The following is a 17255-nucleotide window of genomic DNA, read 5'->3' on the forward strand; positions in this document are numbered from 1 at the left end:
ATTAATATAAAGGGAAAACCTAATTATGGATGATTTTTCTGGATAAATTAATCTAAATTTAATCGATGGTCTCAAGAAAACCAATAAAAATTTCCAAAAGAAAAGAAAAAAAACTAAACCTCGTTTCTTGCAGCTCGCAGAAGCTACGGGAGGCGGGTTTTAGTACTCGAGTCGGTGGCGCTTCCGTAACTCTCGCCGCGGCGCGGCTCTCGCTGTCTTATCCTTCTTTGCCACCGACAGACGGCATACTATATATTCTCTTCGAGTCTCGGATTCTCCATTCATCGATCGCATGGCAGCCGCCGAGACCGAAGTGGATGGCCCGGCTATCCGAACCCTGGGCGCCCTGTTCTCCGTCTCGACTGTCTACCTCTCGTGAGTCGATTCATCATCATGATCAGCGTCATCCTCTTGATTTCACAGAAATCGCTCTTTTCTTCTTTGCTTTTAGGGTTTTTGAGTTTTGTTCTCTTTGCTGGGGTCTTAACTGGACAGGGATGACGTTAGGGTTAGCAACTTGGAGGTCTCTGATCGCATTGGTAGCCTGGAAGAAGAAGAAGAAGAAGGTGAAGAAAGCGAATCCAGGGTAACTATCTTTTGTTTTCCTATGTAGGATTTCTTTCTTAGTTAGGATCGAGTCGGTTTTCTTCCAAGTTGTTGGAACTTAAGCTTTATTTGAGAGCTAATGATGCATCATCTGCACATGGTGCATGACGATCTTGGTCTGTTGACTACGCTGAGTTCGGAGTTTAGCATACATGGCTTAATAGTCTCTTGACTAGATTAGAATACCCCTTCCTAAATGGCGTTCTGTGGTTGACACTTTGATGCGTAAGGAGGTCAATCGAGAAGATGCATTCTGGAGGCGTATTTCCTTCTCTTACAAAGTCAAATCATCGAGACCTTGGAGAGATTTTTGGGTATTCAAATCAATCTCAAAGGAAGAGGTTGGACTTAACATTTATATATTACTGTGTTGGAGCCGTCGAGGTTTATCTGCAAGCTCTTATTGTTCATGTCCGGTTGAACCATCTTATTTGCTCCGCTGTTTTAGCTAGTCCCGTTCCCATCCTATACACATTGACAAATTGGACACAACTAACTACACGTCCTCGTGGGTATCGAAGATCTAACTTGTTGAAGAAATAAGCATACAAGATGCATATTTTCTATTGAAATTTGCTTCTCTCTTTGAGGTCTGAATCTAGTTCCTGGGAAACTTGTAAATAAGTTTACTGTATCTTGTCCTGAATTTCAAGCTGGTAAAATTCTTTCTTTATTTCAAATTAGTTTATCTTCTAAATACTTATCTTATGCCAATGTCCTATAAACAGTTGTTTAATACAACATTTCCAGTTATTTAGTTGCTGGACTTATATTTATTAGATAATGGATTTTCTCTTACTATGTAACTTGTGGATGTTGCAGAGATCTACTATCACTTGTGACGCCAGCATAAGCGGCAAGCAGGAAACAGATTGTAAAAATTCTGAACTTCTATACTTTCATGTACTTTGGCTAATTTTAAATTTGTCTTTTTTTTTTTTTTTCACTTTCATGTTCTTTTTCAAATTTCTGAACTTTTATACTGTTGCTCATTAAAAATGTGTCTCTACTAGCTTTTCTGTAGCTACTAAATTGCCACTGTATATAGACCTTTACTTTGCAAATTTTCATTTACCTTTTTAGAACTTCTGAGTTAGTTTAAATTTTGACCATCCCTATTGTTGGGCCTTCCAGATTGTTATTTGATGGAAGATACGGAACTAGCTCAGAGTATGGCTGCTCTTGGACTCCCAGTTTCTTTCAAGACAAATAAGCAGGTAAGTGCCCACTGAAGATCAATAATCCAGTTTGCGTGAACTTTGGATTTTCTAATGGTATGAGCTTTCCATCTTTTATTTATTTGGTGTTTGCGTTATATTAACCTGTTTATCCATTGTAGAGAAAGGTGTCTACTTCAGCGAAGAGAAAGGGAATGCTGGTGAAATCTAAGTATGCTCATAATGATGTAGAGGAACAAGATCCTGGCATTTCTAAAGTTGAAAAGGTTCTTCGTGATGGCACAATTTTACCTGTTTCCATCAATAGTACAGAATGGGTAGCTTCTAATCTTGATGATTTAGAGGAAAGTCCTAGTAGCAGTGTGCACTTTGATGAACAGTTTGTATGTGAAACTGCTGTAACCACTAGTGAGGTTGGTGAAAGTCAAGATTGTGATGAAATAATCACATTGGAACATGTGGTTGATGAATTTCAAACATCTGGTGGCAATGTAGATGTTAAAATTTTAGACCATAATAAGAATTTAGATACTGGAAGTTTTACGCAAGATGTTTCGGAAGAGTTGAGCTCTGGACATTATTTGGAGTTGCCTAACAAACAGGTTCTCTCCTATACCATTTGATTTTACAAGTACAAAAGAGAAAAATATTTTTGATTGACTAGATCTGTGGCTCTGCAATGCTCTGTTGAGCCTTCTCACTTGTTCTTCGAGTGATCTTGCAGGAGTCTGATAATACTTCTGTATGCTTGGAAGTTGGTGACTGGAGGGTATTATGGGATGATTATTATCGGAGAAACTACTTTTACGACTCCATAACACAGGAGACAACTTGGTACGCTCCTCCGGGATTCGCGTATCTGGCATCCAACCAATCTACTTCTAATGGCTTGTCTGCTGATGCAGCTGAACAGCATTCAGGCTTTGAGATTGATTGTGATACTGACAGACATCAGGATGCAAATGTAATACAAGCTGAAAGTGATCCACTCCTGGAAAACGAAATTGTTATAGATCAGATGTTATCAGATTCCTCTGATAAAAGCAACTATGTTAATTGTCTTGGTATAAATCGTGGCTCTGAAAGTTTCAACACGATCACCAATGCCAAAGAAGTTTCAGAGTATCTATTTTCAGACCATCCTACATGCATCAATGACAATACCAGAGGTTGCACTATACAATCTTCTCCCTACAGCTTCTTTTGATCCGCACATTAGATGTTAGCTACCATAAATGGTTAAACTTCAGTAAAAGTTTCAGTTCTGAAAAGTGTAGAGGACTAATACAAAGCTGGTACTTGTGATCTCTGAAACAGATGAGCTTGAAACTTTGGATAAACAAGCAGAGAAAGTCACTCACGATGAGGCATCACTTGAAATTCCCATACAAAACTGGTACACTGAAAAATATGAATGCTCTCTCTTTGTTGAAGTATTTGTTTTGTTCTCAAGACAGTCATTTTAATTTCATGTTGATATGATTTTATGGCAGTTTGATCACTTCATCAGATGAGATAGGTTATGATGGAGAAGGAAATGAAGGCTCTATGACAGATGAGCTGGGCAATAATTATGTGTCTCTTAATGGCAAAAAGAAGAGGAGAGCAAGAAGGCAAAAATCAGGTGAACAAAATTATGTAAAAAGATATGCAAATGCTAGATATAGTAACTTATTCTTTTGCAGTTCTCTTTTTAATTAAGGTCAAGATCAGGATGACAAGAGGTATATATGGGGTTAGATGAGACAAAATGTTTGCATTTGTGGGGTAGGTGTAGTATCTAGTAAGGATAAAATCACAAAAAAAAGGCTTAAGATGAGTTGGACATGTTGAAAGGAATTATTAGATGCATCACTTAATCAATATGATTTAGTTCCTATTAGTGGTTACAAGAGAAAATAGTGGTTATCACATTCTCATTTTCCATTTGCTTCACAGTTCAATTTGTATATTGATGAGGCCAGATTTGGTCATTAGTTTAATAAGCTGAATCTAATCCAACCTAGCCCACTTACCAAGCCCGAACTTCAGGAAGACTCGTCTAAATTGATCTCAGATGCGATGTCCAATTCTTATAAAACTAGTTCTGGAGGTGTTCTCGGCATGACCTCTTTGATGCTCAAGTTCGAAATGACCTAAGGTAGAGAAATGAATATTCAAATTGGTGAGAGAGAAAGTGTTTGTTTGTCTGGTACCGAGAGATTTTTCTTCAATAAATTCATGGATTTTACTTGTTTTAGTCAAAGTGCAAATGCTAGGTCATGGGTATTGGTATCTGGTAGCTTTCAACAGTTTGGTGTTGGTAACCTGTGGTCCTATTTTTGGCTAAAGAAATGTGTAATGAAGTCCTAGAGTCACTAAAAATATGCTGGGAGTTATTTTAGGATTCTTGCAACTTCTTTGTGGAGAATTGCACCTTACATCTGGTGTTTTATAAATATATGTTAAAGGAACATTACAAATTACATAGAATTATTGGTGTATTGAGTGAAATGTTCTTGTTTGTAGTGGTTCCACAAGCTTTTTCTTATATTCTTTTTGACCTTTTCATGTCTTTCGATATGGAGTTCCATGTCTTATGCATGTGGTTGCTTTTGGTTTCTTTCAAGTTACTTTAAACTTGTAATAAGATGAGATACGAAAGTAAAAGGCGAAAGGGGTCATCCCAGTAAACGAGGCTCCCACCAATGTGGGGTTTGGGAAGGGTCATTGTACTCAACTTTACCTCTATATTTAGAGAAATTGTTTTCTAGACTCGAACTCTGATTTCCTGGTTTGCAATGGAGCAACTTTGCCGTTGTACCCAGGCTCACCTCGAGATGGAAACTTAAAGTACAAATATATTTACATTTGTTAGATACTGTTGGCAAATTCTTTTGTGGCTTTTGAACGGACTGGATACTCACTGAAACGTGTCTTCTTTTTCTTTGGTATACCTCCCAAGAAATGTTTTATGAATTGAAGAATGGGTAAAAGAGGGTGACTTTACGTTTCAGAAAACCTTTTCATTTGTGCATACTGGGTAGACCAAGTAGTTGGTTATTATAAATTGATATAATTGTACTTGTTATCAGGTCTGTTCTGATCATAATTAGAGAACTGGGAGGGAGCTTTATCAAATAAGGAAGAAAGAAAAGAATTAACATACCATAGTCATAACACCAACAAAAAAAAATCTCATGGAATTGTTTTGAAAACGATCACTGAGCATTGTGGAATTTTAACAACCCTCAGCTATGCCACTCAATGGATCATATTTGCATAACATAGGGCATCTTAGCCATATTTACATTACACACGTCTTTCAGAATCAGATTTCTTGTTTTCTTGTACTACTTTGCACCTTTTCCTGTGTTATATCTTTCTTCCTGTATGTACATTCTGCAATGTGTAAAAGAAACCTCTATTGTTCATGCCTTTCAGTGTTCTACTTTAATTTAAAGATTGTTAGATAATCAAAATGCAACAATGTTATGAAAATTATGAAAATATGCTTATTTGAAATTCACACCAACTTTTGTATTCTTCTAGATTAATGATCTTAATACTAATATCTTTTGATGCATTGGTAGCTCTGAAATGTTAATAATGTTTCATGTTTGTGTCTAAACAAGATCTGTTTATAATTCAGTGTAGAGCTTTAAGATGCTTTATAGGATTTAGTGCAGAGCATGAGACCATTCCGTTTCTAAATTTTTTTTAAGGCATTTAGCCATAGTTGTGAGGTCGTAACTTTGATTCTACTTCTGTTTCATTGTAGAGCCTAAATCGCCAGGAGTTTATGAAGGTGTCTCTGCCAGTACTTTCAAGTATTGGTGCCAGAGATATTCACTATTTACCCGATATGATAGTGGCATAAAGTTGGATGAAGAAGGATGGTTTTCTGTCACACCGGAGCCCATTGCAAGACATCATGCAAACCGTTGTGGTGGTGGTGTTGTGATTGATTGTTTTGCTGGAGTTGGTGGAAATTCTATCCAATTTGCCATAAAGTGCGTAAGTAATGTTATTTCAGTAGTTATCTTCTGCATTTTATTTCCATAGTGATTTTCTGCATTATGTATCAGAACTATCCCTTTGATGAAAGAAAAAAATCTGATTATTTCTTTCTCTTATTAGCTTGATAGTAGGTGTTCTTTTCTCTGGTATTTCATAAACACATAAAAGCTTCAACATAATTGAGGTTATCCATAATAAATGACTGGCTTGGCTAACTTATCTATAATCAATGAGTTTGATCCTGTGAATAAGAAAAATTAATTCCTTAAAGCTGATTGCTTTTCTCTTCGATTGGAGGCCAAGTTTATCACACGTCTTCCTAACATCACAGTTCTGTTGGACGTATAAGAAAAACAAATTCAGTGATGGTAGGAGCTATGAAGTAACATTCACTGCTTAACAAAGATGCATATGCCTCTTAATATGAGGATAGACCCAGCCCCCAGTGTCCAAATGACCCAGCTAGCAATGCTATGGTCTATCAGTCTATGTTAGATGATTGTTGGAGCTCAATCTTTTTCACGTAGTACGAATTCAAAGCTTTCCCTCAGCAGACTCTCAACTAAATCTGGCATGCAGCCTTGCTAATAAAAATGGATTATGCAGTGGTACAAACTTATTTTGACTAGGGCTTATTGCCCTGGTTACTGCCAGTGTGCATTTACTACCTTATTTGTGGGATAATGTTGCCAATATCATTGCCCCTCTTGGAGGATGCTTCTTGATTCTAGAAACAGGTTAAGTTAGCATAGAAGTTACATGTGATGCAGTTTTGTCATTTATGAAAATCTGTTTATATAAGTTGTATTGTATGTATTTGTTGTCCCTCCTTTGAATGTAATTTAAAATATGATTTTTCATTTTCAAAATCTTGATTGTGGGTATCCATTTTATTTCAGGAGTAATTATGTTATTGCCATTGACATTGATCCTCAAAAGGTTGAGTTCGCATATCATAATTCTACTATTTATGGAGTTCGTGACAAAATAGACTTTGTTCAAGGTGATTTTTTCAAGATGGCAGCTTACATGAAGGTACAATCTGCATGACAGATAAACATAATAGGCTTCCTTTTGATAAATGAGCAGAATGTTTTGCCTAATTAATGAACTATTCATTCTAAAATTGTTATCTGTAGCACAAATGGCACCAACAGCTCATGGTTTTCTTTTCATTCTAAAATTGTTATATGTAGTTAAAATAGCATCAATAATCAACTACATGCAGATTTTGGGTTCAAGACCCTTTGGTTCTTTGCTAATCATCACTTCTTTGTGTTTAAGGAGTTATATTCAACTTATAGAAGAGAATAATGATTAGAACTTATTCAACATAAGAGAAGAAATTCAAGTTTTGTCTAAATTACAAAATTTCCAGTATCCTATATTTTCTCATGTATTTCTTGTTAAGGTTTAATCACTGAGAAATCCTCTAGGATTTAGAGCTACTGAGCTCTGCAAACATTTTATTAGCTTGGCTGCTTAGACAGCTCAGCAGTTTGCTTTGAGTGATGGTTATAAAGATGACCAAAGGCCTTCTCATTTTCTCTTTTGGTTGATTTGCTGTTCTAGTAGAACTTTTTCTCTGATGTTGAATACGATAATATAAAATATGATAAAAGTGTTTTGATACTCGACGAGGTTAGTTCTCTCACTTTTTCTGATACTTCAGTACTTTGATAAACCCTATTTTCTGTGTCTTCAAGCATCTTTAATTATATTTCTCCTCTAATTGTTTTATTATGCAGGCCATTTGGTAGATAAGATTCGGTTTTTGAAAAGGTAGTGATAACCCGAGAGTAATCAAAGGAGAAGAGCAACAATGGGAAGATTGGGTCTTTCTGAGTCATTTGATATGGGAAGAGAGATTAGAAATTGTCACTAGAGGATTTCTACACACAATATATTTGCAAACTATTTTAGCACATAAGTTGCATCGGCTTATGATTAGAATATGACAGAAAACCTTGGATCATGGTAGCATTGGCCCTCTACAACCTAGGTGTCAAGTGGTTTGAGTCATAATAAAAGCCTCTACGCTTTTGTAACCAACATTGGTAGGAACCTTGTATTTGGTTCTCGCCTTTCAGGTACATGATACATACATAGGTTAGCTTGAAATGTCCTGCCCAAGTGAAAACATAAATGGAATAACCACCTTTTTATCTATTGGTCATGTCAGAACCTTTTCGTGTAAACAATTTAGATATGGAACATAAATGAAAGTGAAGGAGATTGGATGGAAGATATGACAGATTGACAAAGACCTATAGTTTTGACTAGTTGCCAACCATTTCAAACTTTGGAAAAGTGACTCAATTGTGAAATGTGAAGAACTAATAAAAGAGAACATAGGCTTTGTTACATAAATGAAATGATTTTGATGCATCTGAACTAATTTACGAGTACTAAGATACGGAACCATATAAGAATCCACCACTTTACAAAATGGTGACTCTACTTATGAAGGATGTAATCTGCATCTAGTTATTCAACTAATACACTGCATTGTCTATTGTATTCTGATGTAGGGAGACTCCGTGTTTCTATCACCTCCTTGGGGTGGACCAGATTATGCAAAAGTGCAAACTTATGATATCAGATCCATGCTTAAGCCTCATGATGGGTTTGTTTTCTTTTTTCACTTATTATGCAATTATAGTTCTTTACTGATTTGTCAACCATCAATGAATTTTATTTTCTTTTATTAATATATCAGGTACCATCTCTTCAAAATTGCAAGCAGGATTGCCTCCAAAGTAGTAATATATCTTCCTCGGAATGTTGACTTCAACCAATTGGCAGAGCTTTCTTTATCAGTCGATCCTCCTTGGACACTTGAGGTATATTTCATTTAAAATCTGCAGTCTTTTGGCATTTATTTGAATGATAACAAACAATGTATGCCTTTTGTTGACACAGAATGGGATTTTTTTTATAAAACAAAATGTGCATATATAATTAATTCAAACATAATGAATAATATTTTTATTTTATTTTGATAGCTATCCATGTAAAAGTTCAGATGTAGAACTCAGTAGTGGATGCCTAATTGTAATTCTTTGTTGCTCTAAAGAACTAGAATTTGGAATGTAGGAACTCTCAACATTCCAGATTGTTAGCATTTTCATCTCTGGATATGAGTGAGGGAGTGACCAACTCAGATGTTGGTTGCCACAGTTAGGGGAAGTGTATCGACATTTATAAGTGGGCTGATTTTGTTGATGTCAAGGTTGTAGAAAAGGATAGAAGATAATACATTTCAGATAAAAGAGAGAACAGGAGGGAGTAATATTGTTGAATTAAGAGGAAAAAAATATCCTGCAGTTGATAATTATCTTTGATATTTTTGTTAACTTATGTTTGGTTGCAGAATAGACTGAACCTTTGTTAGGATAAAAGAAGCTAATAGATGGTTTTTTAAGCTATATTTCACTTATATTGTTTTGCCCTTAGGACACTTTTAAATAGGCCTTGGATGCAAGCAAACATGAAAGCAAGCCATGTGGCTTTACATCACATTTTAGGATTTTACTTCTTAAATAGATCATATTAAGTAGATCTAAATCTGATTTAAAACTCATTAAATTTTTTACTTGATTGGTTGGATCACTAGTTTGATGGTTTAGTTTAAATGTTGGTTTAGATTGCCAGCTTGCAGAGGCAGCAAGTTTCCAACTTTTTATGTTAACGAGGAGATGAGGTTGGGTAACTGATAGAGAACAGGTTCCATGGTAAGCTATTACCGAAGCAAGAATGACAAATATGAAAATTTTATGACTAAACAAATTGACAAGTTTCAAAATTATGATTGTGGAATTGGTATTCTGATTATTAGTTGTTGCAACAGAGTCAGGAACTAGGAAAAGACTTAATCCAGATCATGACTAAAGGAGACAAGCAAAAAGAGTCACCTTTGTTATTTGAAATCAACATAATAATTGCATTTTCAAGAGCTGATTGCTTCTCTTATTTGCAGCCTCATCTGGATATGTCACTATCTGTCATAGGAATCCAGAAAGCAATTGACTGGGCATTCTATTCTTAAGAAAAAAAATTAATCCAATAAATCATCAACTGGATGTTGCTGCACCATGCACTTTAATAGTATTAGTGCTTACTCTAGCGTGACAATGTATTAAATCAAGGTGGTATTTAAAAGTCCTTCCACAAAATAGTTGAATTGAGAAATAGAACTTGATGTACCGAATCTCAAACCTATGTGATACTCTGTTATCACTCTATAATTTGACATAGGACAAGTAAGCTTTTTTAGCTTTATTGAACTTGGGTCTTAAGTTCAATAAAATGACCTACTGTTCTTTGTTTCTATATTTATTACAATGAAGGGTGGCATTCTAAGATAGGTCAGGCAACTCGTGGGATGTTGGTTTCATTAATTCGTAGTTCAGTTTTTCCTTATAATGACATTATAGATGTTTCTTCTAAAGAAGCATTAATTCCAGAATGGCCAAAATGTGCCCACATGATTTGAGGTTATTCTTGATAGGAGAATATGGTGCTACTCTCTCTCTCTCTCTCTCTCTCTTTTCTGTAGATCATTTTTTGTTACAATGTCCTTACATAATTTGAGTCTATTCATGATAGGGAAACATGGTACTCCTGTATGTTTTTGATGTAGGTCATTTTTTTACCCATATTCAACATTTATTATTTATTATTTTATCATTTCCGAAATAAAGGGAAGATGATGTATGAACACGAGGGGAAATAAACAGATTATAAGCAGTTTATTTTAAATGTTGAGTTTGGAAGAGTTGTAGATAAATCTGGAAGATATTAGTGATAAATGAACATCATTCCACTTTCTCTGGCCTCTTAATTCTTAATTCTGATACACTTCAAAATGCTTATGACAGCCATACTCTCATCTTCTGATTAATTGTCATTTAATACTTTTTTGAAATGCTTATGAAATCATATTCTGATTTTCTTGGTTATTGATGTATGGTAACTATATTATTGCCATATCCTGTTGCATTATATGATATAATGTCAGGAATTGAGGTATGCTCATGTTTTTATCCATACCCCATCTCCCCGTGTTAATGTTTAATAAATAAGCCAAGGCACGTAGATTATGGATCTTAATAAGATGAGATTAATAATATTCAAGACACCATCATCCAACCAAATTTACCTATTTCTCACAAATTCGAATCCTTAAAAAGCCGGAGAAATTATGATGTTTTCTGGTATGATGGCCTTCAATTGTTTCGTGTTTTTTTTTTGTTTCCTCTTCTTTTGCTACAACAAAAGTGCCATTTTGAATTAGTAAGACAGACAGGCAGTGATTTTGCCTAATTATATTCCCTTTTTGTAGGTTGAGAAGAATATATTGAACGGGAGGCTCAAAGCTGTCACTGCCTATTTCACTAGTACATCTTGACTCGACTCTCTAAACACTGTTCCGTTTTGTGATTTCGCTGCTAAAAATGCGGGTGATGTTTGCTTCTCCTATCTATCTGTAATTGTGTCAGAAAGAATCTCCGCCGTCCCCTGATCAGGACTAGTGAGATCTCTGTATGTTGTTTGTAACTTCACCTTTTATGTTATGACAGGGTCGGTCTCTCTGAAACTGTCTTCTCTTCTAGGGAAATATATATATATATATATATATATATATATATATATATATATATATATATATAAAATATAATATAATATAATATAATATAATATAATATAATATAATATAATATTAAAGAACAGATTTTATCAAATCAAATCGACGATTGATATCAGGGAAGGGAAAGGAAATGGACAGTATGGTCGTCCAATCCCATTACGCAAATCAACGGTACCACGCGGTTCTCCGCGTGGGGCCCATCTTCCTTGCCGACTCCCCACGGCTGTCTTAAACCGCAACAAACTTGTCGGTGGGTGTCCCTCGGTCTTCTTCGTTTCAGCCTCCTCCCACTTGCTACTACTGCTACTCTCATTTCCCACACTTGGTTTGGTTTCCTCGTTTACCTCGGCAAGCATGGGCTCCGAGTTCCCCGACGTGGCCGGAGAGGAGCCCTTCCGTGTGTTCATCGGTTACGACCCCCGTGAGGACGTGGCCTACCAGGTCTGCCGCCGCTCTCTCCTCCGCCGCTCCTCCGTGCCCCTGTCCGTCCACCCCATCCGACAGGCCGACCTCCGCGCCGCCGGCCTCTACTGGCGACCCCGCGGCCCCACCGAGAGCACCGAGTTCTCCTTCACCCGCTTCCTCACCCCCTACCTCGCCGGCCACCGCGGCTGGGCCCTCTTCGTCGACTGCGACTTCCTCTTCCTGCACGACCCCGCCGCTCTCTTCGCCCTCCGTGACCCCAGCTTCGCCGTCATGTGCGTCCACCACGACTACGCCCCTTCCGAGACCACCAAGATGGACGGCGCCGTCCAGACCGTTTACCCCCGCAAAAACTGGTCCTCCCTCGTCCTCTATAACTGCGCCCACCGCAAGAACGTCGCCGCCCTCATCCCCGACGCCGTTAGCACCCAGTCCGGCGCCTTCCTCCACCGCTTCATGTGGCTCGACGATGCCGAGATCGGCGAGATCCCCTTCGTATGGAACTTCCTCGTCGGGCACAACAAGGTCGACCCCGCCGATCCCGACAACACCGCGCCCAAGGCCATCCACTACACCTCCGGCGGGCCTTGGTTCGAGCGCTACAAGGACTGCGAGTTCGCCGACCTCTGGATCAACGAGTTGGAGGAATCGAACGCCGAGAAGGCTGCCGAGGATGAGAAGAAGAAAGGTTCCGCAAAGAATAATTAAATGGAAAGGGAGATGCTCCCAGATCTGGTGGAAGGTAGTAGCATTCAGGTATTGTGTTTGGGTCATTCTCCTAAATTCTTTTTCTTGTTGCTAATCAACATTTCACATGTTCTTTTCTTATTTCTTTCATTTTATGTCAATTTGTGCTTCTAATATTGACAATTGCTGTGTTATTTGACCGTTTTATATGATTTCATCCCATGATTGGAAGTGCTTCACTCTCCATCTTTTATTTGTTTCCTTCTTCAATGAAAATGTTTCACCCGGATCAAGGTTTTTGCCTCAAGGTTAAGGATGCTTTACTGTTTGGTTGAATGCAAGAATTGGGAACTGGGCATCTTGTCATCAATTTATGCAGGTAAAGAATCACTTGCCATGGTTTCCCCCTTATCTTAGATGGTCATATATTCTCACACATATATGGAATGAATGCTGTGCCAATTTAGGATGGAATGTCTTTTGGCTCTCTTGTGAACCTGAAACTATCAGGTTTAGAATAAAGCAAATGGAAGTAATTTACTATCTCTGAGAAGAGTATGCCAACTTATTCCTCGAAATAATAATTCTGCACAATTGATGGGGTTAGACCATTGCCTTTCTGAAAATTCAGTATAAATTTGGTTCTTAATTGTTCTGGTATAAAAATGTAATGTACTTACTTTACATAAATTAAAATATGCATTATCGAACCAAGTTTACAATCGGCAGAAATGAAAGCTGAAATCTAGGTTTAAGCAACTCTGTTATGACTCTTCCCTCAGGATGATTCTGTTATTGGCTTTGATGTATGTAATATATATATCTCATAGAGTCATGCTTTGGAATGTCATGCTATATGCTAATAATCATGATTGTGAAAAATGCAAAAAGAAGGTGCTTTTTTTTCCTATGTAATTTGGGAGCTTTTGCATGTGAAGTGTTCTACTCATATGCAACAATTCTGTTCTGTTTTGCCTTTCTAGATGTAGTAGGAGTGTATTTCTTTATGTGGTCTAACCTTCAGTTCATTGAAGTTTTGATTTTTGTTTGTTAGAATACAAATTCCTTTTCTCGGTTGTTAGCGTCAGCAAAGTGCAAAGTGGGTGCCACCTTTCATGTGCTGCATGTTCTGTGGCATATTTCTTTGGAATTTGCCAATACTTATGCTTGTTTGTGTTGATGCTGCATCTGCTTCTGCATCCAGCATCGGGGTGGGTCTTTTTACATTCGTTCTGCATCATTGATATGTTGTGTCAACTCTCATGCTTGCTTGTGTTGATGTTGCATCTGCTTCTGCATCCAGCATTGGGGTGGGTCTTTTTACATTCATTCTGCACCATTGATACGTTGTGTTAACTCTCATGCTTGCATCGTGTTGATGCTGCATCTGCCTCTGCATCTGCATCGGGGGTGGGTCTTTTTACATTCGTTCTGTACCATTGATACGTCGTGTTAACTCTCATGCTTGCTTGTGTTGATGTTGCATCTGCATCTCATTTTTACAATCGTAATAGAGGATTTTCTATCTGCTATCATGCACCCGTAAGATGGTGCTCCTGTCAAGGATACCAATCTTGGATTGATGCAAAGCAAACAGTTTACGAGCCAGAGGTTTCGTGAGTAGGGCAAGAGCAGATCGCTGTTGCTATTATTACTGTTGCTGCGGCTGCGACGACGACGGCAATGGCTACAGCAGAGGAGAAAGCTACAGCAATGGAAAAAGCTATAGCAATACTGTAGCAGAGGAAGAAGCTGCAGCAGAGAAGGAAGTTGCAGAGGAAGAAGCTGCAGCAGAGGAGGAAGTTGTAGCGATGCTATAGCAGAGGAGGAAGCTACAGCAGAGGTGCAGCAAAGGAGAAAGCTGCAATAGAGATGCAGCAGAGGAGGAAGCTGCAACAGAGGAGGAAGCTACAGCGATGCTACAATAGAGAAGAAAGCTACAACAGAGGAGGAAAGGTGAGGCAGTGCTGGTGAGCGCAGCACTAGAGACGCCACAGAAGGGAACGGACGTTGGCGCAAAGTGGCAGTAGAGAAGATAGTTGTCGTTCGCCGAGGAGGAAAGATTTGTCGCACCGACGGCCTGATGACGGAAAAGCAGTAGTAGAAAGCTTTTTCTTTTGTTGTCGGATGTGGAGAAGCAATAGTGATGAGTCGACAGCGAGAAGAGAGCTTGCTCTAGACAAGCGGCTCTGATACCATGATGAAAAGAATAAAAGATAAGAAGCTTTATTGAAGTAGCTTTAGCTTAAATATATTAAGCTGTCACTCTCCTATTATTTATACATATTAGAAGGGAGGATTTTCCTCAACAGAATAAAGGATTTTCAGAGTAGTTCATATAGTTAGGGAAATCTTTTCTGCTATCAGCATTTGCTTCTACATCGAGCATCGGGGTGGGTCTTTTTCACATTCGTTCTGCATCGTTGATGGTTTACTAGTAGTACGCTCAGGTCCTACTGCGTGTTGTGTCGACTTTAAACACACTTGGTGCATAGAAGATAAGATTTCCCCAACATGATAGAAGATAAGATTTCCCTAACTTGATAGAGGATAAGAAATCTCTCTATTCTGTTTATTCTATTGTGAGAAATCCTTCCTCCTAATCTGTATAAATAGGAGAGGGAACATGTTAATAGATTCAAGCTAAAGCTATTTCATTTCTACAATAAAGCTTCTTCAATATTTGTTCTTATCTTCTATTATTTCTATCATGGTATCAGAGCCGCTTGCCTAGAGCAAGCTCTCTTCTCGCTGCCAATTCATCATTGGTGTTGCCACTCTGCGCCAACGTCCGTTCCCTTCTGCCACGGCATCTCTAGTGCTGCTTATCAGCATTGCCCCACCTTTCTTCCTCGTTGTAGCTATTTTCCTTCCTCTTCTGCTACAGCTTCCTCCTCTGTTGCAGTTTCCTCCTTTGCTGTAGTAGCATCACTGCAACATTGCTGTAGATTTCTTCTCTACCGTCGCAGTCGTTGTAATCGCAACCACGACCAACGTCGTTGAGAAAAACGAAGTTTCGCTCTTGCCTTCGGCCAGCGACCAACGTCGCTGAGAAAAGTGAAGCAGGCTCCGTGATCAATCCTCATCTTCCTCACCGCGGTAGTCTTCGCTGATCTGTCAACATTCGGCAGACTTAAGGAGAATGAAGGGAACGCCTGTGCCATTACAGCAACAACAATCGCAGCAGCAGCAGCAGCGATCTACACTTATCTTACTCATGAAGCCTCTCGCTTGTAAACAATTCTTTGCATCGATCCAAGATTGGTATCCTTGTTAGGAGCACCATCTTGCGGGGGCATGATAGAAGATAAGATTTCCCCAACATGATAGAAGATAAGATTTCCCTAACTTGATAGAGGATAAGAAATCTCTCTATTCTGTTTATTCTGTTGTGGGAAATCCTTCCTCCTAATCTGTATAAATAGGAGAGGGAACATGTTAATAGATTCAAGCTAAAGCTATTTCATTTCTACAATAAAGCTTCTTCAATATTTGTTCTTATCTTCTATTATTTCTATCACCTATAACACGAGGAATTGGGTGATCTTTGAGGGTATTTCGGGAACTTTGGGTAGTGAAGTTTGAATAGATTATGGTGCTGTGTGAAGGAGTAGCAAGTGTTTGAAGTTTCAACTGGAAACTTGGTGTTGGATTCATTAAGGTGATAAAGATAATTTGAAATTCTGTTTCTGATTTCAACCAAGACCCCATTTATTTTAGTTTTAAAATTGAATTCCCAAGAATTTGAGATGGATAGGATTACTGTTTTATTAGCATCTTAATGTTTGTTTCTACTGTACACATAAGTCTAAATTAAATCGCATTCTACAGGCCTTGTAAATCAACTTGTAGTTTCCGGTGTGGAAAGAAATTTAAAATGGTTTACGATGACAGAGTGAGTGGGTAAGCCAATTGTAAAAAAAATTGAATGAATAAAATTAAGTAATAATAAAAATTGATGAGGGGGGGGTTTGAATTTGTAGTGGATTGGTGGCTGGCTGGCTGGCACAAATCATTAATCTATTGGGTGATTGGATTTCAACTTGGATTAATGTTGCTAATTTTGACGGATTGATCAAAGGACCATGATTTCTCTGTATCGTTTTAATTTTATCGGATGTCTCCGAAGAGACAATTGATCAAATAATTTTAAGATTAATTTGTAATAGTTGTTTGGCGCATGATATAATTATTCTTCTTGACATGGGACCATTGGATTTCTTTTGATCATGTGCGTGTGATATGATTAAATAGATTAAATCTTGACGAACAAAGATGAATTGTTTTTTTTTGATCGATCAGGGAATTCTATATGCCTATAATCTTATTTTGGATAAGAATAAGACTGCAAGCCGTCTTTTTATTTTTATGAAGTATGATTTCATTCATTTTCTTGTTTCTACATTATTGCGTTGGTGGTGGTCTTGGTTTCCGTCAGAGGCTCACCTTTTTAGCATTGGTGCATGGTAAGTAACCTCAATGCCATATACGCACGATTTTGTAGCATGTCTTTGTACGTTTGTATACCCAAACATTTTTTTTAATCTGTTATTGCATAGTGAATTGATGATAAAATTAACTTTTTTGTCGATAGGGGATAGGGAGACCGATCGATATTGGTTGGGCAAATTCCATTCAATGATAAATAAACTGGCAACTAAACTATATTGTGCTCCCACGTATGGATTCGAATCATCCATTGTGGCACCAAG

General features: G+C 37.8%; 2 protein-coding genes across 2 annotated transcripts; both read left to right on the top strand.

The window, feature by feature from the left end:
- Positions 1-146: 146 nt before the first annotated feature.
- LOC103968759 (uncharacterized) lies at positions 147-11382 on the top strand. The gene is made up of 13 exons (XM_009382069.3): positions 147-375; positions 496-586; positions 1429-1480; positions 1741-1823; positions 1946-2386; positions 2509-2953; positions 3102-3180; positions 3278-3408; positions 5545-5776; positions 6683-6818; positions 8315-8409; positions 8503-8626; positions 11128-11382. Exons 1-13 carry the CDS (start codon positions 293-295, stop codon positions 11191-11193), a joined length of 2058 nt encoding a protein of 685 aa, XP_009380344.1. The 5' UTR covers positions 147-292; the 3' UTR covers positions 11194-11382.
- Positions 11383-11680: 298 nt separating this feature from the next.
- LOC103968779 (protein CDI) lies at positions 11681-17236 on the top strand. The gene is made up of 2 exons (XM_009382099.3): positions 11681-12612; positions 17138-17236. Exon 1 carries the CDS (start codon positions 11788-11790, stop codon positions 12562-12564), a length of 777 nt encoding a protein of 258 aa, XP_009380374.2. The 5' UTR covers positions 11681-11787; the 3' UTR covers positions 12565-12612; positions 17138-17236.
- The last annotated feature ends 19 nt before the right edge of the window (positions 17237-17255 follow it).

Source organism: Musa acuminata, chromosome BXJ1-2, assembly GCF_036884655.1.
Source record: "Musa acuminata AAA Group cultivar baxijiao chromosome BXJ1-2, Cavendish_Baxijiao_AAA, whole genome shotgun sequence".
NCBI lineage: Eukaryota > Viridiplantae > Streptophyta > Magnoliopsida > Zingiberales > Musaceae > Musa > Musa acuminata.

Excerpts from the sequence above, each read along its gene's own strand:
- LOC103968779 (XM_009382099.3), top strand. The coding sequence starts at position 11,788 with ATGGGCTCCGAGTTCCCCGACGTGGCCGGAGAGGAGCCCTTCCGTGTG.
- LOC103968759 (XM_009382069.3), top strand. The coding sequence starts at position 293 with ATGGCAGCCGCCGAGACCGAAGTGGATGGCCCGGCTATCCGAACCCTG. Across the intron at positions 376-495 it reads GTCTCGACTGTCTACCTCTC|GGATGACGTTAGGGTTAGCA; the intron begins GTGAGTCGATTC and ends TTAACTGGACAG. Across the intron at positions 6,819-8,314 it reads AGATGGCAGCTTACATGAAG|GGAGACTCCGTGTTTCTATC; the intron begins GTACAATCTGCA and ends ATTCTGATGTAG.